Here is a 24422-nt window from a genome sequence, read left to right on the forward strand (position 1 = left end):
CGCGGCGTGCCCGGGCCCGGCCCTCCCGCACTCCCGGGTTCCGGCACTTGTCTCCTGCCTGGGGCAGGCCCGGGTGTGGCTTTGGTTGTCTGAGGTGCCGCTCGCCAGCGAGAAAGCGTTCCTTGGGAACGGGCCGTGGAATGGCACGCAGGGACTCACGGGTCGGGCGCGCCCACTCCGGGGCTGGGAGTAACGGCACGTGTAGAAAGAAGCGCCATCAATACGCGACACGCTGGCTTTCAGGGGAAGGCGCGTTGTTTGCGTGGTATGAGCGGCTCCCGCCGGGATGCGCTTCCCGGTTCCCTGCCTACGCACGGGCGCAGGGGTGTGCGGAGAGCGGCCGCTCCTCTCTGTCACACGGCTGGAGCTGACCCTGTGTCCTGTGTCCAGTTCTGGCCTCTGCAGCACGAAAGAGACAAGGAGCTACTCTGGAAGGCCACAAGGAGTCTGGAGCATCTCTCTTACGAGGAGAGACTGCAGGAGCTGGGTCTGTTTAGTCTGGAGAAGACTGAGAGGGGATCTCATCAATAGAAGTATCTCAAAGGTGGGTGCCAAGAGGATGGCGCCAGACTAATTTCAGTGGTTCCCAGTGGCACAGCATAGAGTAATGGCCCTAAACTAAAACACGGGAAGTTTCACCTCTACGTGAGGAAGAATTTCTTCACACTGAGAGTGGCAGAGCACTGGAACAGGCTGCCTGGGGAGGTTGCGGAGTCTCCCTCTCTGGAGACATTCAAAATCCACGTGGACGTGTTCCTATGTCACCTACTTTAGGTGACCCTGCCTTGGCAGGGGGTTGGACAGAATGATCTCCAGAGGTCCATTCCAAACCTAACAATTCAGTGATTCTGTGTGAGATACCTCTAAGCGTACAAGAGAGGCAGGCGTGCTGCCCACGCCTGTGGAGGACCTGGCTGCTCAAAGCCGCCGGGAACGGGGAACTGGCGGTCCCACCGCCCGGCTGCCCGGCGACGTTCGGGGCAGGCGCAGGAAGCCCAAGCGCTGCGGGCCCCCGAAACCTCTGCCCGTGGAGGGCCGGCCTGGGGCTGCCCCGCCTCTTGCGCGGGCCGCGGAGGGAGGGGCGGGGGCGCGGTCACCGCCCCGTAGCGCCCCAGGGCCGAGCCGGAGTGGTGGCTTGGGGGGCAGCGATGGGCGCGCTGCTGTGGTGGGACCCGCTGCGGGCCGGCAGCTCGGAGGTGGACTGGTGCGAGGACAACTACACCATCGTGCCCGCCATCGCCGAGTTCTACAACACGGTGCGTGGTGGCGGCGGTGCCCGGCGGCGCGGGAGCGGCGGCCGCCTCGGCACCGGGGGCGGTGGGCGGGCGGGCGAGCGGGCGGCGGCGGGCAGGTCCCGCTGCAGCCCGGGGGGCTCCTGCTGCCTGCCAGCTCCGTCTCCTGTGGGGCTTTCGTGGGATTGTAGCATGTCCTTCTATACCTGGCAACTTCTTTTCCTTCTCCAGTCGCTGGCATGCCTAAAATTAGAGGATTTTTACCTAGTTTTTGAGGTATGAAATGGGGAGGTTTACTAGTCGTATTGCTACCGGTAAGTAGTGTGCAGCAGGCTTTGTCCTCGTCTTTGTCGAGCCTTGTAGTGGCCAAACACCGAATTTTTGGTGCTAGATTGCCGTGGTCTGGTATCCATTTTCACAAACAGGTGTCAGTGCCTTGATGGGCGTGCAAGGCAGTGATGGGCCAAGATAAAAACGTACCTTGGTGTCTGGAGGCAAAACTGGATTTCTCTCAAATATGTTTTGCTCCAAGAAGGCAAAGTTTTCACGGACAGTTTGCCGTAATGTTGCAGCTGAAGTCAAGAGTGTATTTTTCAAAAGGAAGAGATGTCTGTTTAAGAAAGTAACTGAAGAATGGAAGGAGAGGGAAGAGGAATAATGTAATTGTTGCTTCCTTCCAGTTAGTCATGGTTTACCCCTGAGTCTTATCACACCTTTCTAATACCTTTCAGCTGCTGGAGAGAACTTACAAAAAACACAGCCACAGCAGCAGAGCCAGACTGCACTGTACCACACATCTTGGAAAGGGAGCAATGCTCTTGACGTCCTGTTGATGTAAAGAATGTCAGTGACAGATCCCCTAGAGTAAGATAATCCATCAGGCTTTCGGGTAGTTTGCCCTTCCATGAAAAACACGTGTCCAGGAGCAAACCTGCAAATGCTCAGTCTGTTTTCTGTTCTATAGGAGGTGGTGTGTGCACAAATGAGGAGCTGGAGCTTCTGCTTTGTCTCTTTTACACTTTAAAGTGGACAGATTTTTTCTCCCAAATTCCAGCCTTGTCTGAACTGTCTTTCCCTTTCAAGCTGTGTTGACTGCCAACATAGAGTGGAAGAAAGAAGTAGATATCTGGCTTCCCCCACTGGAGTTTGTATCATGGGAGGTTCTGTACACATAGAACAAATAATTCCATGGTACACTGTATACATTGCTAACTTGTTTTTTTCTTGTACTTAGCTGCCAAAGTCCTAAAGATGGTGGCCGGTCTGTGACATTGGCGAATTTTGAGGGTGTGTAAGGGAAACTGTCAGCTTTTTTTGTATGTCTGATGTCACTGTGCAAGAACCAAAAACAAAGGGAGGAAAAGGTCAGGATAAACAAGTTATTGAAGACAGCAAATGTGTTCTGTAGCCAGCTATGCAGGGGGATGGGTATGTGTGTGCTGGTTCTGTCTGGAGTAGAGTGAATTTTCCTCACAGGCGCTGGTATGGGGTGATGTTTTGTTCTGGAAAGTGTTGATAACTCAGGCGTGTTTTCATTACTACTGAGCAGAGGTTACTCAGGCCTTTTCTGCTCCTCACCTCACCCAAGCAGCCAGTGGGGTGGGGGTACAAAAGGCTTTTGGAGGGAACATGGCTGGGACAGCTGATTCCAACTGACCCAATGGATTTCCCAGGCCATATGGCATCATGATCAGCATGTAGAGCTGGAGGAAGGAGAAGGAAGCAGTTGGGACATTTAGGGTGGTGGCATCTGTCTTCCCAAGTCATTGTTACGTGTGATGGGGCCCTGCTTTCCTGGGCATGGAGAACATCTGCCTGTCCATGAGGAATGCTGAAAGAATTCCTTGTTTCACTTTGCTTGTGTGAACAGCTATTTTTTTCCCTATTGAACTGTTCTTATCGCAACCCTCACAAGTTTTCTCACACTTACCCTTCTGATTTTCTCCCACGTCCTGCTGTGAAGGGAGTGGGCAAGCAGCTGGGCAGTTGTGGGATTAAACCACAACACTGTACTGAGGTGATTAGCAGTGGTATAGAAGCTTGCCGAAATGCTAGAAGCTGCACTTGTGTCCAGATGAATAACTGAGGCTTCAGACAGGTGGACACACAGAAAAATGTTTGCCCCAAAGCCTGCTGTGTTGTGGCAGCTGTGTACAAATCAGTGAGGTGTTCACTGAAAGAGGAGGAAAAAAAGAGGCCATGTTGAGGGTAGTCATGTTTAGGCTCTCTTCAGTAATACCATGTCATGGTTAGGGTTTGATTTCTGTGTTAGCAACTTCTGAAAATTAAAACAGTTAGTTGCAGTGGATTGATGGGGATGTTCACAGGACAGTTAAGAAGTTTTTGCCCTACTCCAAAAAGTATCTTAGGTGGCATCTAAATTTTAATCCTTTTAGGGGGTGTTCATTCTGACTGACTCAAACTCCCTTGAAGTTCCAGGAAGCACTCTTCAGCAGACCTGAATCTGGCATCTGGGTCATTAAGCTTTAGATTAAAACCTTGCTAATCTGCACTTTAAACTGTCATGGCTGAGGTCAGAGTTGTGGTTGAGGTCTCATGCAGTATTCATGTAAGCACAAAACTGGAGCAGCTTATATGAAAAGTATTTTTAAAAAAATTATTTATTTGTTCTGGTGGGACTTAAACCAAAGCAATCACCAGGATTAAATCGGTAGGAGAAATCTGTTCAGAGGTTTTATATAAATTGATCAGACTAATTTTTTTAAACATACACAGGCTAGACTTAACATGATTTTTGTCTAACTAAAGTGATTCAGGTCTTACTTTTTTTCAGTAAATAGGCCACAAAACATTCTGTAGCTCAAATTGAAGGAATAGTTATAAGTATCTTTTTTCTGTTTTTTTTTTTCCTTCTGAAATGAATGAAGTAATGTGTTCTGATACAAAAATGATATTGTTTATGTTTTAAATACCTGGAAACTGTTGGGGTTTCTTCCTGTTGGCTGGGAAAGTCAGTACTTATCAGTTCAATATGTTGCATTTAGTTGTGCTTGTCATTTCCATTTAAGAAGGGTCTTATTTGCCAGGGTTTTATTCCTCTTCTTTTGTTCCCTAGTTGCATGGAAATCAAAGTTTTAAAAAGTTATGAGGTAGTCTTAAGAGTGTTAGAGAATGCTTGTACTCTCCCTAAAGCATCTTTTTTTACCACAGAAGAGTTATAGTGTATGTAAATGACATGCTCAGGTATGGAGGATACACTCCCTCTGATGTTACAGGGACCTACTTTAGTTATTTGCTTTCTGCTCAGAAAGATGTTGTGCAGTAAGCTTCTCTGTGGTATTTGAATGCTGCTGCTCTCTGGGAGATGTAATAAATAGTGAAGAATACATGTGCGTTGGTAGGACTGCAGGAAACGTACTGTGTCAGGACAGTGGCCAGATGTGAGTGAAGTTGCATGATCATGATCTGAGCAAGCCCATTCTCTCTGTCTTATAGGCCTATGTCCTGAATTCCTATAATATAATTCATTAGCTGGAAATTAAAACTAAAGGTCCAGAATTGTATGAAGCCAAAAGAATGGACTGTTATTGAAGGACTACTTGCCTGTTTTCCAGAACTGTAACATCTAATTGTTGCCTTTAGCAGATGCCAAAGGAAATTTTCTGTACTACCGATGTAAATTTTTGCACTTATTGTAACTATAAAAGTATTTGAATTGTACATTACCAAATCATGGAGGTCAGTTGTGTATTAATATAAAAAATGCACATGCAACGTACTTTCTGAAGCCATACTTCAGTATTGAAATTTTCAGCACTAAAACTATTCCAGCTTCTGAGATGTTAGGAAATCCTCCTGATGGCCACTGCGAAGAGTACAAGTCATGCTCAGGCTCCAGTTCGCAAGGGGTTTCTTGCATTTGCAGGCAGGACCTTAGCATGAGTGTTGGCTAATCACTTGTATAACTCTACATTGCTACAGCTGTGGTAAGTAGATCTAGTGTGTCCTTTGTCATCTTGTTCCTAGGCAGAATAAGGACTTTCTAGCCAAATTTTTACAGACTGTGATTGCCTGTTCTGATTTTCTTCATTGGTGTCTTGGGGTGACTTTATGATGTGTATCCCGTATCGCTGCCTATGCCCAGAAGTTAATTCCTGTGCCTTTCTATGCCTCTAAACTGAGCCTGAGAGGGGGAAGGAAAAAACTGAGCAAAACTTTTTCAAAGCAGTTTGCAGCTTGTTCAAGGTCACACACAGATAGCAATTTGTTTCCAGCTGTGGCAGGGGAGGGAGGAAGCACCCAGCTTGCTGCGCCCAGGACAGTTTTTTTCTTTTTCGTCAGTGGTTCAGCTGCTTTGTTCTCTGGAGAGAGACTGAGAGTTGAATTTTTCCTTCCCTGGAATTTCGGATTTTCTCCCTTTTCTACTGGACTGCTTGATTGCTTTAGCATCAGAGCACATCAGGAGGACTTTCCACCAGGCACAGAGGGCCTGGCCCTGGGCCAAGTCCCAGCTCTGAGGAGGACAAAGGGAGGACCCTAACACTTTCCCAGGTTTTTCCTCCACAGAGAAAGATTTTATTATTTAGCATTATTTTCCTTTTCCCGTGTGTTTGTTAAATAAATAGTTTTATCTCCTTCACTTTCCTTCGAGGAAAATTTATTTTTTCCCGAACCTGGTGGGGGAGGGTCCCTTCTCTCAGAGGATATATTTCTAAATTTGGCCAAACCGGAACAATTGGTCAGTTTCAGCTGTAGAGATGGAAGAGTTTACTTCCAAACCAGTTGGTTTATAAGCACCTATTTTTGCCCCTTGACACTTCCCTTTGGCCTAACTGTGTCTAAAAGCCTAGGATGCATAGACCACTCTCAGGCCCCCAGAGGACTTGTTCATATTCCGTCATCCCTGCTGTGTAGTCTTCCTACCTGCTTTGGAGTGACAGAAGTCTTCCTGGTCTGTGTATGTATAAGAACATCATGCACTGGGATCCTGGTCCATGACTGTATTCCCAACGTTGCTGACAGTCTCTGTTGCATGGAGACTGGTGCATTTTTTTGTGAACAGAAGTTGCTCAGGTGAACCTGTTTTGTTGAGTGTGTAGGTTGCTTTACAGGAGTTAAAACAACTTGATCTGCCTCTTAAAATCTATTCTTAGGCTGTGTTGAGAGGTGGACAACAGTAGCTGAACGAAAAAATTTGTATGTTGTTCTTGAATTAGTTCTCCACTAGATTTTCATTATTGTCGGTACAAGTTTGTAAATTTTTTTTAAGATATGATCTGTCCCAAAGGAATGTTCTTGGCCCAGAGTTGTTTTCTATATTAGCTTCAGAGGAGTGTTGCTGGGGGTGTTTTTTTCTTGTGCTTGGGCTAAGCAGACAAACATGAGAAAGCTGAGGCTGGAGATTTGTCCTTTGGCCCATTGTGAAGCAGCAATAGAGTCTTTTCATAACTGCTCAGTTACTGTGCCATGGCTGGCCCTCAGCACTGGCAGCTCCTGGGAGAATCAAGTGATCACTACTACAATGACAGTTCCTGCTAATTGCTAGTGAAGTGCTTTCAGTTTTCAGAGCATCATGCTTTAGGCTGTTGGTAAGCAAGAAAAAACAGAAAACATGTCGTCATTCAAATCATACATATTAAATTAAAAAAACCCCTAGGAGTGGTCTGAATTATCAGCCTTTCCACCTTCCTGTAACTAGTTTTCAGTCGTATTCAGTTGCGTCTAGTGGAGAACTGAGGGAAAAGATTGAGTTGTAAAAGGACTTAAAGCTCCAGGCTCTCTTTACCCTGCACAAAAGGGGTTCTAACTCTTTTAGCCTAGTGTTGTATTTCAGACCTTCCAGACAATAGCTATTGCTCAATAAATTGACTTCCACAAAGCTTATCTAGCTCTTCCTAGTGCCAGTACTTCTAGTGCTTTTTCCATGCTAGGCTTGATAGCCATTGAGAGGACAGGTCACTCACAGGTCCTCAGTACCTTGATCTTGTACACTTTCTGAATAACCACAGTCTTGAATATTTGTAGATTCCCAATAAAACTCCTTTGGGAATTGACTTGAATTGTGATTTAAAGATGACTAGTCACATTTTACATTGCCAAAAGTTTTTATGCTGTTACTAATTTAATGATGTTAAACAAAACAAGTTGATGCTTTTGCAAAAACAGCTCAGCATAGGGAGAAACAAGGGCTCATAATTTGTTGAGCTGGGGCTTCACTGAATGACAAAATGTTATTATGGATGTCTTTGAAAGCCTATGGATATTTAAGATTTGTTTATTTTCTGTCTTTGAGAGACTGTTTGTTTTTCTTTCCTAGATAAGCAACGTCTTGTTTTTCATTTTACCGCCCATATGTATGTGCTTGTTCCGTCAATACGCAATCTGCTTCAACAGTGGAATATATTTAATATGGATTCTGCTAGTCGTGGTTGGTAAGTTGGTTAGTCTGTGTTTGTCATCTCATGTGTGAACGGAGAGAGGACACTGGTTTTTCCTGCTTGCACTTGACTGTTTTTTAAAATAAAGCAATCCTGACCTCTACGGAAGCGTTTTCTTGTACATGCTTAAAGCCAAAGCAGCCATAGTTTCTGGAGGTAAAATGACTTTTGCAAACTGAGGTTGGTGGGAAGTTCAGCTATAGTTCTGTTCCCTTCCAATCCTTCCTTGCATACTTTCTTTTTTTTTGTGTTTGGGTTTACTCTACAGCAGTGCTGGCCCTCTTCCCTCTATTGTTGCTTAAATGAGAGCCAAAGTGCCAGTGCAACTGAAGAGAGCAATAGACTGTACTGAGAAGTACAGTCTGAGAAGGCCCAAAGATGTAGATGTGAGATTCTGAAGCTTGTTCATTCCTGGAGGTACTTCACGGGGGTAATCAGAGCCCTCTGGGGCAGTGTGACACTTTCCACCTGTAAACCTTTATCATGGAGTAGTCATCAGGTGCTGTTTTTTATCTTTGTCTTACCCATTCCTGTGCTATTGAGAAAATTTGGAAGCAGCATTTGGCTTTTATTTCTTAGTTGGTTTTGCTTTATAATTTTTCACCTGATGTTTCTTCATGCACATCTCTTCTAGTAGTAGCTGACATTTTTAGCTGCTGCTTTTGTAATGTATTTTCATAACATACTTTTCTTCATGATGAATGAGGGTATGATGAGCTAGATTGCCTGTTAGTAAAGTTGGTGCTTTTTATAACCTTTTCTAGACCAAATGGTAGCTACCATCTCCTGCGAAGTTCTAAGCAGAAGCAGAGTGTTTCAGTCTGTTACGGTACTGCAGCTGTTCATACTGTCTTTTGATTCATTCTTCCAGGAATTGGATCTGTTTATTTTCATGCCACCCTCAGTTTCTTGGGCCAGATGCTGGATGAGCTGGCTATTCTCTGGGTTCTGATGTGTGCTCTTGCCATGTGGTTCCCTAGGAGATACCTGCCCAGAGTTTTTCGAAATGACAGGTAATCATACAATCATACATGTACACTTCCATGTTTCTTGAAACTTCTTGTGCTAAACCTGCACATAATGGCACCAAGTTATCAACCTTACCACTATCACTGCTATTTTTGTTACTGGAGTATTTTTTTATTCCATTCTCTTCCAGCTGCTTGTATCTCACTCAGCCCATTTTGTCCAGAATTCCTGAGTCTGCAGTTGCTGATGGTGGGGTTTGTGTCCTGTAACTTCAGGTGATTAGATGAGATGACTTTGGTCATTCGTCTTCAGGTGATTCATGAGATGACAGTTCCTCTGGAATTGTCTATTCTTGTTGATTCTAGGGAGACTTTTACAATGAGTAGTTTATATAACTTACAGCTAATGTAGGAGAAGCCATCTTTCACTTTTGTATATCCTGAAGTGTATATATACAAGTGAGCCCGTGAAAGTCAGCTGAATGTTCATCTGAATTTTTAAGGCAGTGGTTAAGGATGGTGTTTAGGTATTGAAAGGCTAAGTGTTTCTTTAGAAATCTATTGTTGCAAAGGAATTTTTTTCTTTTTCTTGCACGTTTAAAAAAAAAAACCATTATAGCCAGTTTAAACTGGTTTGCCCCACCATAAAACCATTGTGCATGTTGTTCTTTTATGCAATAAAGAAGTTGACATAATGGAGAGGCTTGAATTGCAGCATCAATGTTCTCTTTGAAGATTGCTGAGACTTCTGCCTTTTGCCCTCTTACACTGTTACTCTCTGCAGGATTTTTTTGAGTTTGATTGTTGGGGGTTTTGTTTGTTTGGTTTTTTCCTGACATCTGCCAGATTAGAAGTTGCTAATGCATGGAGAGAAGTTTGGTGCCTAGACTGACCATTCCTCAAAATAGCTTGCACTGGGTAGAATGTACCTTTAATTACTGTATACAGCCTCTGTGCATGGCTCAATTCTCTTCAACATCTTCATAAATGACTTGGACTTGGACACAGGACTTGAAGGAACACTAAGTAAATTTAAGGACCACTCTAAATTAGAAAGAGCTGTTAAATCCCTTGAGGGCAGAGAGGCCTCCACAAATGAGAGCAATCACCAGCCAGGTGAAGGTCAGCAAGAGAAAGTGCTGGGTTCTGCACCTGGGATGGGGCAATCCTGAATGTATGGACAGACTGGGGAATGAGAGGCTGGAGACCAGTGCTATGGAAAGGGACCTGTGGGTCCCGGTCAGTGGCAAGTTGAACATGAATCAGCAGTTCCCTGGCAGCCAGGATGGCCAACCCTGTCCTGGGGTGTTGCGGTGATCCAGCCCACTGCAGGGCTGGGGCAGCGTGATGCCAATCAATCCCAGCCCATCCCCTGGATCGAGTTCCCCAAGAGGCAGACTCAGAGGGTGGGTCGAGGGGCGGCTCAGAAGCCTAAGCCACACCCCCTGGGCGGTGCCCGGGTCCAAGCCACCTCCCCGGGTTCGGGAAAATTCTCAGTTACTCGGTTGTTCATTGGTTCTCTGTTATAACTCCCGCCTCTGGGTTTCCCCCAGTGGTTCTTGTTAAATTGTATCCTCCTCCTGGCTTGTAACTCATTGGTTGTTTTCCCCTTTCACCGGGGTTTTCAAATTGCCTATAAAATTGAGGACAAGCCTCGGAGAAGGATCCCATCGCATTCCATCCCTTCTGAGCTTGTTCTGGTTGCGACACTTCTAACAATAAACCTGTTAGGAGCCAGACCAGAACAGCCTCTCTCTTCCTTTGTCTCCGAGCTAACGTGAGCCGATACCATCGCCTCCTGCCGTGTTCCCTCTGCACAGAAGCCAGCTAGCTGGCTCAGCCAGCAGCTCTTTTCCTGATGCCGAAGTCGCTTCTGTGAGGCACAGAAGAACACAGTTGGACTCTCTCTGACCTGGGGCACGCCAGAGCTCGTGCCTCGAGCACAAGAACTGCGTTAGGTTGGCGCACCAAGCGTGGGGCTCACGCAAGTGGATCCCTGCGACGTCGTGGCTGTCGGTGGACAGCGAAAAGAAGCGACTTCGGACCTGCTGACGCCTCTCGGTGCAGTCCACTCTGTTTTAGGAGCGGTGCCCTAAGAAGGCTGCTGACTCCCACTGATTCTGCACTGAACTGACTTGGGAGAGCAGCCATGCCTTGGAGAACCCCACCTGTGCCTTTTAGTTTGGGACTGGACACCTTTTAACTGATTTCTGAAACTTGTGTGAGTATCCCCAGTCCCTGGTATTTTGTTTCTTTTTTCATTTTGCGGGTGGCAGGTGGAAGAAGTGCTGAGAGAGAGATGGGATCAAAACTCTCTCAGCCCCAAAGAGAGGTTTTTCTCCAAGTTGCGAAATTCCATTCAGTTAATGGGTTTAAATTTTCAAAGGGTCTGTTAAAACAGTTTACTGGCTTTTCTTTTACCATCAAGTGTCTCCTGCAAATTTAAAATCTCCTGCTTTCTAGCAGGCTGTGGGGGATAAGATTACTGATTTAAAGCGAAAAGCGGACTCCTCTGGAGAAAAATTCTTTCCTCTAGTTCTAGTCCTTTGGGTCTTGCATAAAATGGGTCAGAAAGTAAAAGAAAAGCACAGATCCCCCCACAGGTCTTCCTGTATCCCTCCTTCCTCCCCTCCTGCTCTTCATTCCACTTCCCCTTCATTGGAAAAACCAAATGGGGTGATATGCCCAGAGGCACAGAGTTGCTACCTTCTCTCTGACCCCTCTCGGTCTTTCAGCCACCCTGTTGGGGTAGCTCTGGCCAGGATGCCTCGACCTCTTCCCAAACCCCTTATCACTTGCCCTCTTCCCCAGTTGTAAGCCCAGAAAACTGTTCTAAATGCTGTTTGCCATTGTCCCCCCGCCACTCCACGTGTCTGAACAATGGCGCTGACCACATGGCATAGTTCACCCCTCCCCCCTCTTCTTCTTCCCACAGTCCCTTTAGCCCTCCTGCCCCCAACCCTTTCCTATCCCTGCTCCCAGATGTGACATCACTGGGTTCCTCCCATGCATTGGGTACCACCCCCTGCATCGGGAATCCCCGCCCATCCTGTGACCACACCCCTGGTCCTCGAACCCCGCCCCCTGTGGAGGACTTCCTGGTTCCCACACCCCCTCTTCTGGTTCCCATGGGGTAGAAACCGGAACTGACAGCATTTTGAAATCGGGCCCGGCAGTCCCCTCAGCTTCCTCCTATCCCTTTGCTGCTCCTGTAACATATGATTGAACTGGCAATAATCCCACATGGAAACCTTTTGATTCTGCAGGGCTGAAAGAGCTTTGCAAAGCCCAGGAAGAATTTGGGAGGGAGAGTCAGTATTTTAAGGACCTTCTTAAGATAACTCTCACCAGTACAGTGATTGTGCCACATGACCTCAAAAGCATTTTCTCCTGCTTGCTTTCCCCATCCGAATTCCAAATGTAGGAAGAAGGTTGGAGAAAGCAACTGGGAGAGGTCCTCCCAATTTTACTGCAGGATCCAAACAACTTTTCTATGGATCACCTTACTGATGAGGGATTATTAGCCAAGCCCCATAACCAGGCTCAAAATACACCAGAGCCGGTCCTGAATGCTGTAAAGCAAGCAGCTCAGCAAGCGTTCTTAATGATGCCCCCTAAATTAGCTCCTCAATTGAATTATACTGAGATTCGGCAACTGCAAAATGAGCTATTTATTGATTTTGTGGATAAACTGAGGCTCGTAGTGGAAAGACAAGTGGAAGATCTGAAAACAAGGGGGCATATTATAATGTAAATTGAAAAGACTAATGCCAATGATGCTTGTAAAAGAGTGATTTTGGGTCTTCCATTTGAACCTCCACCGACCTTAAGTCAAATGATGCATGCTTGCACGACACTGGTGCCAATTCATCAGCCAAATTTAAAAATGGAAAAATTTAATAGGAACTGCAGCCGCTGCTGATGCAACAGCATCTCAGGGAGATAGAAATGCTAATTGTGTCTGTCACAGGTGTGGCAAACCAGGGCACTTTGCCTGAAACTGCAGAGCTCTGGCTCCAATTAATCAGGGTTCCCAAGCTGTCTCCCCAGGGCAAATGTCATCACCTGCTGCCGATGGGATGCAGCCAAAAAACTGACCGGACCACATGGATTGGCAGGGCCATGCGGGGGAATGAATCAAGAAACTGCCACTAGGAAAATGGTTACCACTGCAACTCAAATGGACTCGGTGACACCCTGGAGAATCGTCATGAGTTGCGAGAATCTGAGAGACTGTATATTGTTTGTGTTAAAAGATGTTGTACATTCACCAGCTGACATTTGTGTTACACCAGAAATTGTTCAAGTGGGCCCACAAGGGTTCTTTACTGTCAATATCCAATGTGTTAACCCTCCCTATTTTCTTGCTGCTAACCAAGTTGTAGCCCAAGCTATTCTCATGCCCAGTAGTCCGCCACAGAACTACAACCCCTCTGTCTTCTGAGCTGAGGTAGTTGGGAATGACAAACCCATGCTTAATTGCAAACTGTCTTGCCAAGGCTCGGACATCAGCCTAGCAGGAATGACGGACATGGGAGCAGATGTGACAGTCATTTCCTCCAATGACTGGCCATCACACTGGGAGCTGCAGCTGGCAGAAGGTATCGTGATGGGTGTGGGGGCATCTATATCTGCCCAGAGAAGCAGGGCAGTTGTCCAAATTGAGGGTCCAGAGGGAAAGATAGCATCAGTCCATCCTTTTGTAATTGACTCTGGATTTACATTGTAGGGCAGGGATCTCATGTCCCAGTGGGGTGCTCAAGTCGAAATTCCATCTCAACCCCAAAATTTTTAGTAAAGGCCACTGTGGAGCGCCCCTTCCAGAAATTAAATTGGATTTCTGACAAATATATCTGGATGGATCAGTGGCCTTTGAAAAACGACAGATTAAAGGCGCTCACCGCACTCATGGAGGAGCAACTGAAAAAAAGGAAATATCGAACCATGTAATAGCCCTTGGAACTCCCTGGTATTTGTAATCAAAAAGCCAGGGAAAGACAAGTGGCGCCTCCTCCATGATCTGCAGAAAATAAATGCAGTCATTGAGGACATGGGACCCCTGCAGCCCAGAATGCCTTCACCCTCCATGCTCTCTAGGCAGTGGAAGTTAGTGGTCATTGATATTAAGATCCCACTGCATCCAGACAATGCACCCTGGTTTGCCTTCTTGGTACCTTCCATCAACCGAGAGGCTCCCATGCAGTGCTACCAGTGGTGAGTTCTGCCGCAAGGCATGAAAAACTCACCCACCATCCGCCAGTGGTATGTTGCTCGCATTCTGTCCCCCATCCGAAAGTTAGCAGCAAAGGCAATAGTGCTCCACTATATGGATGATGTTTTAGTGTGTGCTCCTAACCAGTCCTATCTAGACTGGACATTAGGGAAGGTAATCGAGGCCTTAGAGGCAAATGGATTTGAGATCCAGGCTGAAAAGGTCCAGAAAACCTCTCCATTTAAATACCTTGGACTGAAAATCCATGAACAGACTGTGGTTCCCCAACAAGTCAAAATTAATGCTAACCCTAAGACCTTGCAGGAACTCCACCAGCTCTGCGGGTCCATAAATTGGGTGAGGCCACTCTTAGGGCTGACGACAGAAGATCTCGCTCCTCTGTTCAACCTTCTGCGAGGGAAAGATGACCTCATGTCACCTAGGCATCTAACAGAGGAGGCAAGACAGTCCATCTGTAAGGCACAGGAAGCGCTGTCATCCTGGAAGGCACACTGCTGTGCCCCAGGTCTGTCTTTTCAATTTATTGTATTAGGGGAAATGCCATACCTCCACGGGCTGATATTTCAATGGGATGAGGTGCAGAGTGATCCCCTGTTGATCATTGAGTGGGTTTTCCTCTCGCACCAGCCGTCCAAAAGTGTCACAACGCCACAGGAACTCATGGCTCAGCTGGTGATGAAAGCTAGATCCTGCCTCCACACCCTTGCAGGGTGTGATTTCACATGCATCTACCTACCATTGGCAATGGATTTACTTGATAATCTCCTTCAAAACAATGAGCATCTCCAATACGCCCTAGACAGCTACCCAGGCCAAATTTCTATACACCATCAAAAACACAGAGTGTTTACTTCAGTCTTCAAACTGATTCCAAAAGAAATTCAAAGCAGAAAACCATTAAATGCCTTGACAGTCTTTTCAGATGGCTCTGGATGTTCCCATAAGTCTTGTCATCACTTGGAGGGATCCTCGCACTCTGAAGTGGGAGTCTGATATGCAGGTAGTTGAAGGATCCCCACAAGTTGCAGAACTTGCAGCCGTGGTCAGAGCATTTGAGCGGTTCAGTGAACCATTTAATTTGGTAACTGACGGAGCCTATGTAGCAGGTGTAGTTTCCAGGGCAGAGAGAACCTTACACATCATAGAAAGAAAGCATCAAACACTAAAAAGACTGCTAGAACAACAAAAAGGCAGCAATGAGATTGCTGCCCCCATCATAAGACTTTCCAAAGCGTTGTTCACTTTGAACTTTTTAAACTGTTCCTATGAGGAACCTGATCCTCCCATCCTGAGACACTTCACAAACTCTGCCAAACATAAACTGACTGAGAGACCTGAGGTCCTAATAAAATACCCTGATACTTTACAGATACGTGGCCTGTACCCCCTAGTCCCCCAGGGTAGAGGCTACAGGTGTGTTTCTACCCCAGAACGTCCAAGATGGATCCCTGGGAAGTGGATCAAATCCTTTTTGAGACCACCTGCAGATGCCAAGCAAAGGAAAGAAGCTGCCACAGCCTGGAAAAGAAGAAAAACCAAGCCACCTGGAAAAAAGACTCCTCCTCCAGGCCTGAAAAACAAACACTCCACTTCCTAGTCTCCTTAGAATGTGTCTCCCTTCCCAAAATGACCCCTCAGTTTTGTTTTGAAAGAGGGGGAATCCAAGGGAGCCATTGTTATTTAAGTTAATTGTATTTGTATTAATTTTATTTGTGTTATACTTTTCCTAAAGTTACCACCCGTGACTGTGTGATGACGTCCTACCTGCTGCTGTCCCACCTGCTGCTGCAGCTCCTCCTGTGCACCAGGAGCTCCAGCAGCTGGATTCATTCCATGATCAAGGACATTGTATGGGGTTTCTTTATGGTGTTAATTTTATTAGCCCTTTCCATTTTTAAGTGTTTGGTTTTGAAATCCCTTAAGCCTTCCCCCTCATTTTAAGGCAATAAAGGGGGAGATGTTGGTGTGACCCTGCCCACTGCAGGGCTGGGGCAGCGTGATGCCAATCAATCCCAGCCTGGTTCGAGTTCCCCAAGAGGCAGACTCAGAGGGTGGGTCGAGGGGCGGCTCAGAAGCCTAAGCCACACCCCCTGGGCGGTGCCCGGGTCCAAGCCACCTCCCCGGGTTCGGGAAAATTCCCGGTTACTCGGTTGTTCATTGGTTCTCTGTTATAACTCCCGCCTCTCGGTTTCCCCCAGTGGTTCTTGTTAAATTGTATCCTCCCCCTGGCTTGTAACTCATTGGTTGTTTTCCCCTTTCACCGGGGTTTTCAAATTGCCTATAAAATTGAGGACAAGCCTCGGGGAAGGATCCCATCGCATTCCATCCCTTCTGAGCTTGTTCTGGTTGCGACACTTCTAACAATAAACCTGTTAGGAGCCAGACCAGAACAGCCTCTCTCTTCCTTTGTCTCCGAGCTAACGTGAGCCCATACCATCGCCTCCTGCCGTGTTCCCTCTGCACAGAAGCCAGCTAGCTGGCTCAGCCAGCAGCTCTTTTCCTGATGCCGAAGTGGCTTCAGCGACGCACAGAAGTAACGCAGCTGGACTTTCTCCACCAGAGCTCGTGCCTCGAGCACAAGAACTGTGTTACTGGGGGGCATCAGGCACAGCATCGCCAGCCTGGCAAGGGGGGGGGGGGGATTGTCCCACTCTGCTCTGCACTGGGGCGGCCTCACTGTGGGTGCTGGGGCAGTTTTGGGCACTGCAATATGAGAAAGACATTAAACTGTTAGAGTGTCCAAAGGAGGTTAATGAGGATGATGAAGGGCCTGGAGGGGAAGCCATATGAGAAGCAGCTGAGGTCACTTTGTTTGTTCAGTTTGGTGAAGAGGAGACTGAGGGGAGACCTCACTGTGGTCTTCAGCACCCTAATGAGGGGAAAAGAAGGGGCAAGAACCAGTCTCTTCAGTTTTTGTAAACTCTGTAAATGAGCCTCCAGAAACCTAGAGGTTACATTTCATCAACTACTGTCTTCTGATACTGCAGGGTATGTTCATAATATGGACCAAGATATTAAACTATTGGGTTTTAAAGGAATAACAACACTTTTGTGGTAGAACACTGTTTCTGTTGAACTTTGTGTTAAAACTGTAAATACTGAGATGAGAGGAAAGATCTTATTGTATCCATCCACTTCTCACAGAATATATCAAGACAGTTACTTTTTTAGGAAGGTCTTTATTCCCTTCTGAAGTATACAGACATTCTGGGCAACAAACCCATCTTGGTTTTGTGAAAAATGGGAACGTACTCCTGGTTCTAAAGTGATTTCAGCTTTTATTATGTGGCCTAAAGCATAGGAGTCTGCGGGTAGAGCACATGCTGATGGTCCGGGGAAGTAGAGCAGGAGGGCTCCCGGTCAGCGACAAGCGTGGATGCTGCAGAGCTGGCGCTGGATCTTCTTCTTCAGAGCAGAGATGTTCCCGATGTTTAAGGACGAGCGGCACACCTCACTGACCTGGATGCCTCCTTTTTATACTGTTTTTTGTCACTTTGGACTGGTCTCTGTTTGGATCCTTCATTTGCATGAAGGTTAAGGCACGGATTGGTTCTTAAGGGTTTTGTCCAAGCTGGGTCATTGCTTGGGGGCGGTGCAGTTTACTTAGGTGTAACACAGTACCCTTTTTACAATATAATAACCAAACCTTTTAACAGTACATGCATTATTAACATGACAATTATTAACTATTTAACAATATTACTAGTAACAGTATAAGTTTCTAACCTATTTTTGACAGTTTGAAGGCAAACCAGTGAGAGGAATTAACTCCACACAAATATGTTGTGAGGGATTTCAGGTCAGAATTAAAATTTAATAGAAAAAATTCACAATAAAGGCAATAGTACAGAAACACTGGCTTAAACTGACAGAGTCAGAGTACGAGCAGACACCCTGTTGGTCAGGGTGGTGGCAGCAGTCCCATTGGAGAGATGGATATGGTCTTGTTGAAGCAGTGATCCTGTAGAAAGGTCTGGTCCTTCTCTGGAGGTCCAGAGACTCCAGAATAGTGGTTATCGAGAGCTTTGTCATCTGGGAATCCAGTGGTGATATCGTGGTGTCACAAGCCCCACATCATATACAGGTAGGACTGTTTGGTTCCTCCTCCACAGCAGGGCATCTCACAATGGGATGATGTAATTCCATCAGTCATTCTGGGGAGTCCTTGATGGCCCATTAGCCGAGATGGCCCCGCTTTAGGCTGATTTTGGCTCCCTTTGGGCAGCTGTTGCAAAAGACCAACCGTTACCAGCCCATCAGAAGGTGCTGTAGGTGGTGATAGAATACATACCTTACATTGTAAGCCAAGACAAAACTCTAACCTAGAACAGGTTTGGTTAATACTTTCAGGTTTTTTGCTTTGCCTGACTAGTCCTCAAGTATTATGTCTACCCTGTGCTCTTCACTTTCTTCATCCTCATCACACTTTGAGTTTTCAATGATAAAAATGTTATTATCTGTCATGACCAGTTTGTGATGTATTTATTCATTAAGACATTCGTGTCAGATCAGAACTTCCTACTTAAGTAACTTGTTGCTTTACAGCAGAAATAAAAACTTTAAAGCAAAAAGCAAATGGAATGAGCCTAGGTGAAGCTAATGACACTTGTGGCCATGGAATGGTACTGTACAAATATATTGAGACCCTACTTCATATGTAGAAGAGCCATCCTTGGACAACAAATGTTTTAAAAAGCTATGGGCCAGTAGTTGAAGGGCAGCATGATGGTCCTCTACCTGCCATAGCCCAGCCACAGACTGGAAGTGAGTTGTTTGAAGTGCAAACCTGAAGTTTAAACAACAGTTAACATATATTTAATTTAGAGGTTGACAGGCTGTCTACATAGGGTGCAATAGTGATTTCATTTTTGCTAAGACTATACCAAATCTTAGTCTTATAAAAAAATCTGGGAATTTCTCACCTGCTGTTGAATTTGATTAAGAAAATGTTCTAACTTAGCATGTGAGTTTCAGTATCTTTGAAGGCTCTAAAGAAGTAAAGGAAAGTAAAGCAGACTGTAACATGGCTGTAGAAGTTGCTGCATTAACAATAAGAAAATATCCTAAAAATCCATATTAAAACCTTGAAGAATGATGAGACAGAACTTTTTTGAGGAAGTACAGTTCTGTGTGCAGAGGTGGACCTAAATTTTGTAACATACTAAAGTAATTTTAAAATTTCTGGGTTTAGTTTTGAATTAAAAGCAGTTTTTCTGCCCATATGAACTCTATTCAGGAGCCGATTTAAAGCTGCTGTGGGTGTCCTGTCTGGTGTTACCACCTGCCTGGCCTTCATTAAGCCTGCCATTAACAACATCTCGCTAATGACTCTGGGTGTCCCCTGCACAGCTTTGCTCATTGCTGAATTGAAGAGGTAAGTACAATTCTTCTGAATGCAGGCAGCATTGCCTTCTCAGATCCTTAGGACACCTGTGAGATGATACACTAGATCTGTCTTCAGTGCTTGTGACAGCAGATCAGAAATGGTTCTTCCATGTGCAAGAGCAAATCTAGTATAAACTTGCTTGGCAGTTCAGACATTTTTTGACAAGGATTTTTTTTCCCTAGGACATTATAGGAGGTCAGATATTTTCTGTGTTCTTGCAACATACCTCTCACTGCAACCCGATCTAACTCAAATTTGTTTATTTGTTGTGGAATCAGGGCAGGGGTTTCACTTTATGGACAGCATTTCTTCCATACAGTGTGCGTAAGGGTGAGGTGATGGCATGGTTGCAGTCTGGATGGTAGTGGGAATGTGGAGCAAGGCCCAAGCACATGTGGAAGATGTTCCAGCTCTCAAAATTGCACTGTGAGTCTTGCATGACTTTGTCATCTGAGATGAATAATATGATGGAGTCAGAGTGACAAAGATAAGGTTAATCACTACATTTTGGAGGATAGCTATCAGTCAGGGTTGTAGAAACCATAAAACCAGAATTCAAATAGAGAAGAACCTGAGACTGGTTTCCACATTTTAGAGAGTTCTTCTGTTACAGTGATACCAGCAGCTGTCCAGAGGCTTTTTTTCCCCATCTCTTTACCCACTGCAAAAAAGACCAGAGGAATATTAACATTTGAACTTTTTCACCTCTTCTCCAGTGTCTGAGAAAGATTTTACAACTTAGGCGTGCTCTTATATGTTGCATATGTCCATCAAAACAAGTTGAGTTAGAACAAAATGTCTTCATTCTGACTGCATCTGTTAGAATAGAGATTTTTCTGTTAGCTACATTACCCTGGTCTGCCCACTGCTTCAGTATACAGTGGAAGCCTCTCCAAACAATGTTTTGTAAAGGTGTTCATGAATCTTTTCTCATTAGACATCCTTCTGTGTATTTCTGTGGTCAAAGACACTTGGAAACAGCACACAAGTTAGTTGTGGACAAGGTCAGTAGCGGAACAATATTCATGTGTGTATCTGCTTAGGTACATGGTTCAGTGCTGTTAGCAGCAGTAGTACCTCTCACTGAGGAATTTAAGTGCCTTAGCATTAACGGGAGTCTTCATACAGTAACAAATACAAGCAAATCTGAGCACTTGCTGCATGGCTGGTTGTTAATGAACAGCATGTGTAACTAATCGCTAGTTGTCCAGAACACCCCTCCCTAGGTATGAGAATAGTTTGATGTTTGCCTGCCATTGGCACATTGGTATTCAAGGCAATACCCAAAACACAGCTACTGATAAAAAGATTTGTTTTGTTACCTCACCACTGCCTCGTGTCAGAGCCAGACTTACTGTAAGCGAAGTTCATCTCTTAAGCACATTTATGGTGGAGTCATTTTAATGATATGTGTCTGGAACTGTTTTATAACAATTTATTTATGTTTTTCTCCTTAGGTGTGAAAACCTGCGTGTATACAAACTGGGTCTCTTTTCAGGTCTTTGGTGGATGCTAGCACTTTTCTGCTGGATCAGTGACAAAGCGTTTTGTGAGATCTGGTCCTCATTTAACTTCCCCTATTTGCACTGTGTGTGGTAAGTGTTGTGTATAAAGTCCAAAGTTTGATTTAAATGTGATTCATCACATTACCCTTCTATGCTGCCTGGTGGCTATTTCTGGTTGGTTCTAGACAGAATTGATGGTAAGGTTTTATAAGCCCAGAGCAAGTCTTAGGCTATTCAAGGTGGCAGATTTAGGAGTCTCTTTGGCCTGATCAGATTCTTAAGCCACTAGGTTCAGTAATTGTAACTGAATTCCTTGCCATACTGGTTACTAAAACAGTAGCTGTGACTATGAAAACTTACACTGCCGTTGATAATGATTGAAATCCTCATGATGAATGAGGATTAGTGATTAGTTAATGATGGTGAAGTGGAGGAGCAGTGAAGGACTTTGATGCCTTTTCTCTTTTACTATCCAGCAAATCACAGTTACTTATTTGAGGTGCCATATCTCAGCATTTCTGCACAAATCTGTCAGGTGCAGAGAAACCAAAAAGCTGGAGCCTGTTTAGACCAGGGATAAACCAGTTTTGTAGTTTTCCTTGTTCTCTATATTCTTTGCCTCCATGCAAAGGACAGACAGCAATCCTGTGGGGGGCTTGTGAGAAGATTGTGAAGGACAGACTGATTTTAAAGTATGGTGATGTAGTTGATTGCTTTACTGAATTTATGTTACTGATTCTTTTTTTCTTTCCTTTTTTTTCCCCCTTTCTTGGTGTGTGGATGGCTATTCTCAGGCACATTCTGATTTGCCTTGCGGCATATCTGGGATGTGTCTGCTTTGCTTACTTTGATGCTGCCTCTGAGATCCCTGAGCAGGGCCCTGTCATAAAGTTCTGGCCCAGTGAAAGGTGGGCATTCATTGGAGTTCCCTACGTCACTCTCCTCTGTGCACACAAAAAAACATCTGTGAAGATTACATGAAGCTGGAAGCCATAGAATGGGGATGGATTTTCAACTTATATTCCAGCACGGACAATATTTATATAATGAGAAATGACTAGTGTTGTGTTTTCTCTTCTTCCTAAGATAGGCAGCACTTCAAGTGTCGTAGGAAGAGGAGGGAAGTGTGTTCATTCCTCTCTGAAGAGGAGAGAGGAAGCAGGAACATGGGGGCACTTGAACACTAAAGTAACAAATGGCTCCTCTGTTTTTTGCACTGTGTTTTTGATGTAGCATTTCTCTTGATAAAATCTCTTTTCAAATACCAAGGTCAAAGAAAGATCTTTTTGCAGTAGGTCACCTCTGGTGCTTGATCCACTTCTTTTGTAACTTTCTTTGCGAAAGAAGGCAGTCCAAGATGCCTACATGCCATCCTGTGTCCTTCTTAGCTCTGATTTTGGTGTGCTTGCCCATGGCCACAAGAGTGTGCTCATAGCCCATGCTGCTCCCAGCCCGGTGTGGCACCCAGGCTGTGCATTGCTTTGGATCACAGAACACATGGTTGCTTCCCCAAGTATAACAGGAGATCAGTGTTGCAGCAGGATAACTCTGTAAGTGCAGTTAGGCAGTGTAAATGCGAGGGAGCTGACAGAAGTCCCTAAAACTAGGTAGAAGTTCAAGGATTTTATTGTATTTCCAGTGTCCTGTGAATACTTGTATGCCACATATTTCCTTCTTGCAGAAATGTCACAGAAATCCTTCTCTACCTCTACAGACACGTTTGGTCTTGAATTTGGCATTGAAGCACTCACAGAAGTGTGAACATTAACTTCAGTAAGATCTCAGGTCAGCATGGATTGACAGTGTGATTAAACTATAAAAACTCATAGGTGCCTAGCTGCACATCTAATTTGAGAGCTGACTTCTCACCAACGCATTGCAAAGTGATGTAAAAAATAGCCCAGTGCTCCACTGGTTATACTTAGGAAAAAAGTAGATAACTGCTTAAAAACCAAGCTGAAGACCTACATTTCAGTGAGCAATGAGATGTGATATTTGAGTCTTGCATTCTTGTGAAAGATTCAGATTTTCTGTTTGTTTTCAGTCTGTTTTGTAAAGATAAGGGATGTCTAGGTCCATTTAGTTTTAAGATTATTGGTGTTGAGGTTCAGGAATGGCTATAGTTCTTGCAAGCAATTAATACTAGGCCTGTTTAAAAAAATGGTGCAAAGTGCAGGCATGTTTTTCAAATATTAGCAATTGTAGCTGCTTATTGCTGCAGTTTTTGGAGAAAAAAGGGTCTACTAACATTTCATCAGAACTCTAAGTGGGTTAAGGCTTTGAATGTACACTTTTATTAATAAGTGTTATTTCCGTTTTTAGTATTAGACCATGAAATATGATTTTCTCGTTTGCTAACACATCTCAAGTTGTACTTGTTTTTTATCAATGCAAAAATGTACTCTATACAGTATCATCTTTATGAGAGTGGCTTTTAGCATTAACTTTGGCATGAATTAATTTTCAAGAATTTTAAGACCTTTAAAATTTTATATTCAAATTTATGCTTAGAAAGCAAGAAGTGAGGTGTATGCTGATACTCTTAAAGCTAATTGTTAGTGGGAGATACGACTTCTTCATGAGATCGTTAAGTGGATGAGCAGACTACTGTCAGATGACTGCCAAATCATAAAAGCAGCAAAATCTTTCCAATGGAACAGTACATATTTATACCGCTTGCTCGTAGATTTGAAACACCTTTTTTTTGACACAGAGTGATAAAATTTTTGTATGAAACCTGTTTGTAAAAATTCATGTAGTAATGTTTGTTACTCTTTGAAACAGCTGTTCTGTCCTTTTCCTTCCTCTCTCCCTGATTATGAAATGCTCAGTTTCAAACAGTTCTCAGGTATTAAAATTTGTATTATTAGATCCTTATACAGATAGGATTGCTGGCTGGAACCCAGCTAAGTTTTCTGATGCCTAACATGGCCCTACTTTGAGAAAGACTTTGTGATAGTGTTTACTAAATTATTATGTAATGGTAAGTAAGTTATTTTCAGTATTGCTTGGGAACCTAATAACTGCAGACATAATGTACTATTCAAAATGACTGGAGCCTTTCTACTTAATATTTTGCTTGAAAGTAACCTCTGACTCAAAGGGCTCTAGTTAATCTGCTGTCAGTTGCTGTCTCCTACTCTGCAGAGTCTGACTGCTCACAAAGAAGTAATTTTATAATTTAAAAAATCTCAGTAGGGCATTCAGCTATTAAAGAAGTAAATGAATGCAGATAACAGGCCAAGAATCATCTCCTGTATTTTTATTATCTAATCTTTAGCCTTTTTACTCTTCATAGATTTTGTGAACAAAGATCACTATGTGTTATTCAAAGCTTCACTGTAGAACTGGTTGCAATATTCCACTGTAGCAGCAGCTCACCACTTTTAGATGTAGCTATTGCACTTCACCTTAAATTCGTATTAACTTACATGTTCTGAAAATAGCTACACTTACTTAAAAAATTTAAAAACATGCATTTTTTTACAAGATTCACAGCTTTACAGATTGCATCTACACAATAATATTAGTACCCAAAGAAGTATGTGATTGGCATACAGAAGGGTTTATGCACTGGATCATACAAATTGATATACTATGCACAACAAACTCTATTATAAAGTGATGTATATGCACCTGCAGGTTTTAAAGCCCCAGAATGCTTTCTTTCCCTGCCGGCAGGAAATGAGTTAATTCCTGG

The 24422-nt window shown here is 44.4% G+C and overlaps 1 protein-coding gene across 1 annotated transcript; it reads left to right on the top strand.

Moving 5' to 3' along the window:
- The first annotated feature begins 1116 nt into the window (after positions 1-1116).
- ACER2 (alkaline ceramidase 2) lies at positions 1117-23081 on the top strand. Its single transcript, XM_082300867.1, has 6 exons — positions 1117-1256; positions 7510-7624; positions 8502-8643; positions 19068-19205; positions 20675-20812; positions 21517-23081. Exons 1-6 carry the CDS (start codon positions 1149-1151, stop codon positions 21701-21703), a joined length of 828 nt encoding a protein of 275 aa, XP_082156993.1. The 5' UTR covers positions 1117-1148; the 3' UTR covers positions 21704-23081.
- The last annotated feature ends 1341 nt before the right edge of the window (positions 23082-24422 follow it).

The sequence above is a fragment of the Coloeus monedula genome, assembly GCF_965178545.1.
Source record: "Coloeus monedula genome assembly, chromosome: Z".
Classification (NCBI taxonomy): domain Eukaryota; kingdom Metazoa; phylum Chordata; class Aves; order Passeriformes; family Corvidae; genus Coloeus; species Coloeus monedula.

Coding starts and splice junctions, on each gene's coding strand:
- ACER2 (XM_082300867.1), top strand. CDS start 1,149: ATGGGCGCGCTGCTGTGGTGGGACCCGCTGCGGGCCGGCAGCTCGGAG. Junction 8,644..19,067: donor AGAGTTTTTCGAAATGACAG/GTAATCATACAA, acceptor AACTCTATTCAG/GAGCCGATTTAAAGCTGCTG. Junction 20,813..21,516: donor CCCTATTTGCACTGTGTGTG/GTAAGTGTTGTG, acceptor GGCTATTCTCAG/GCACATTCTGATTTGCCTTG.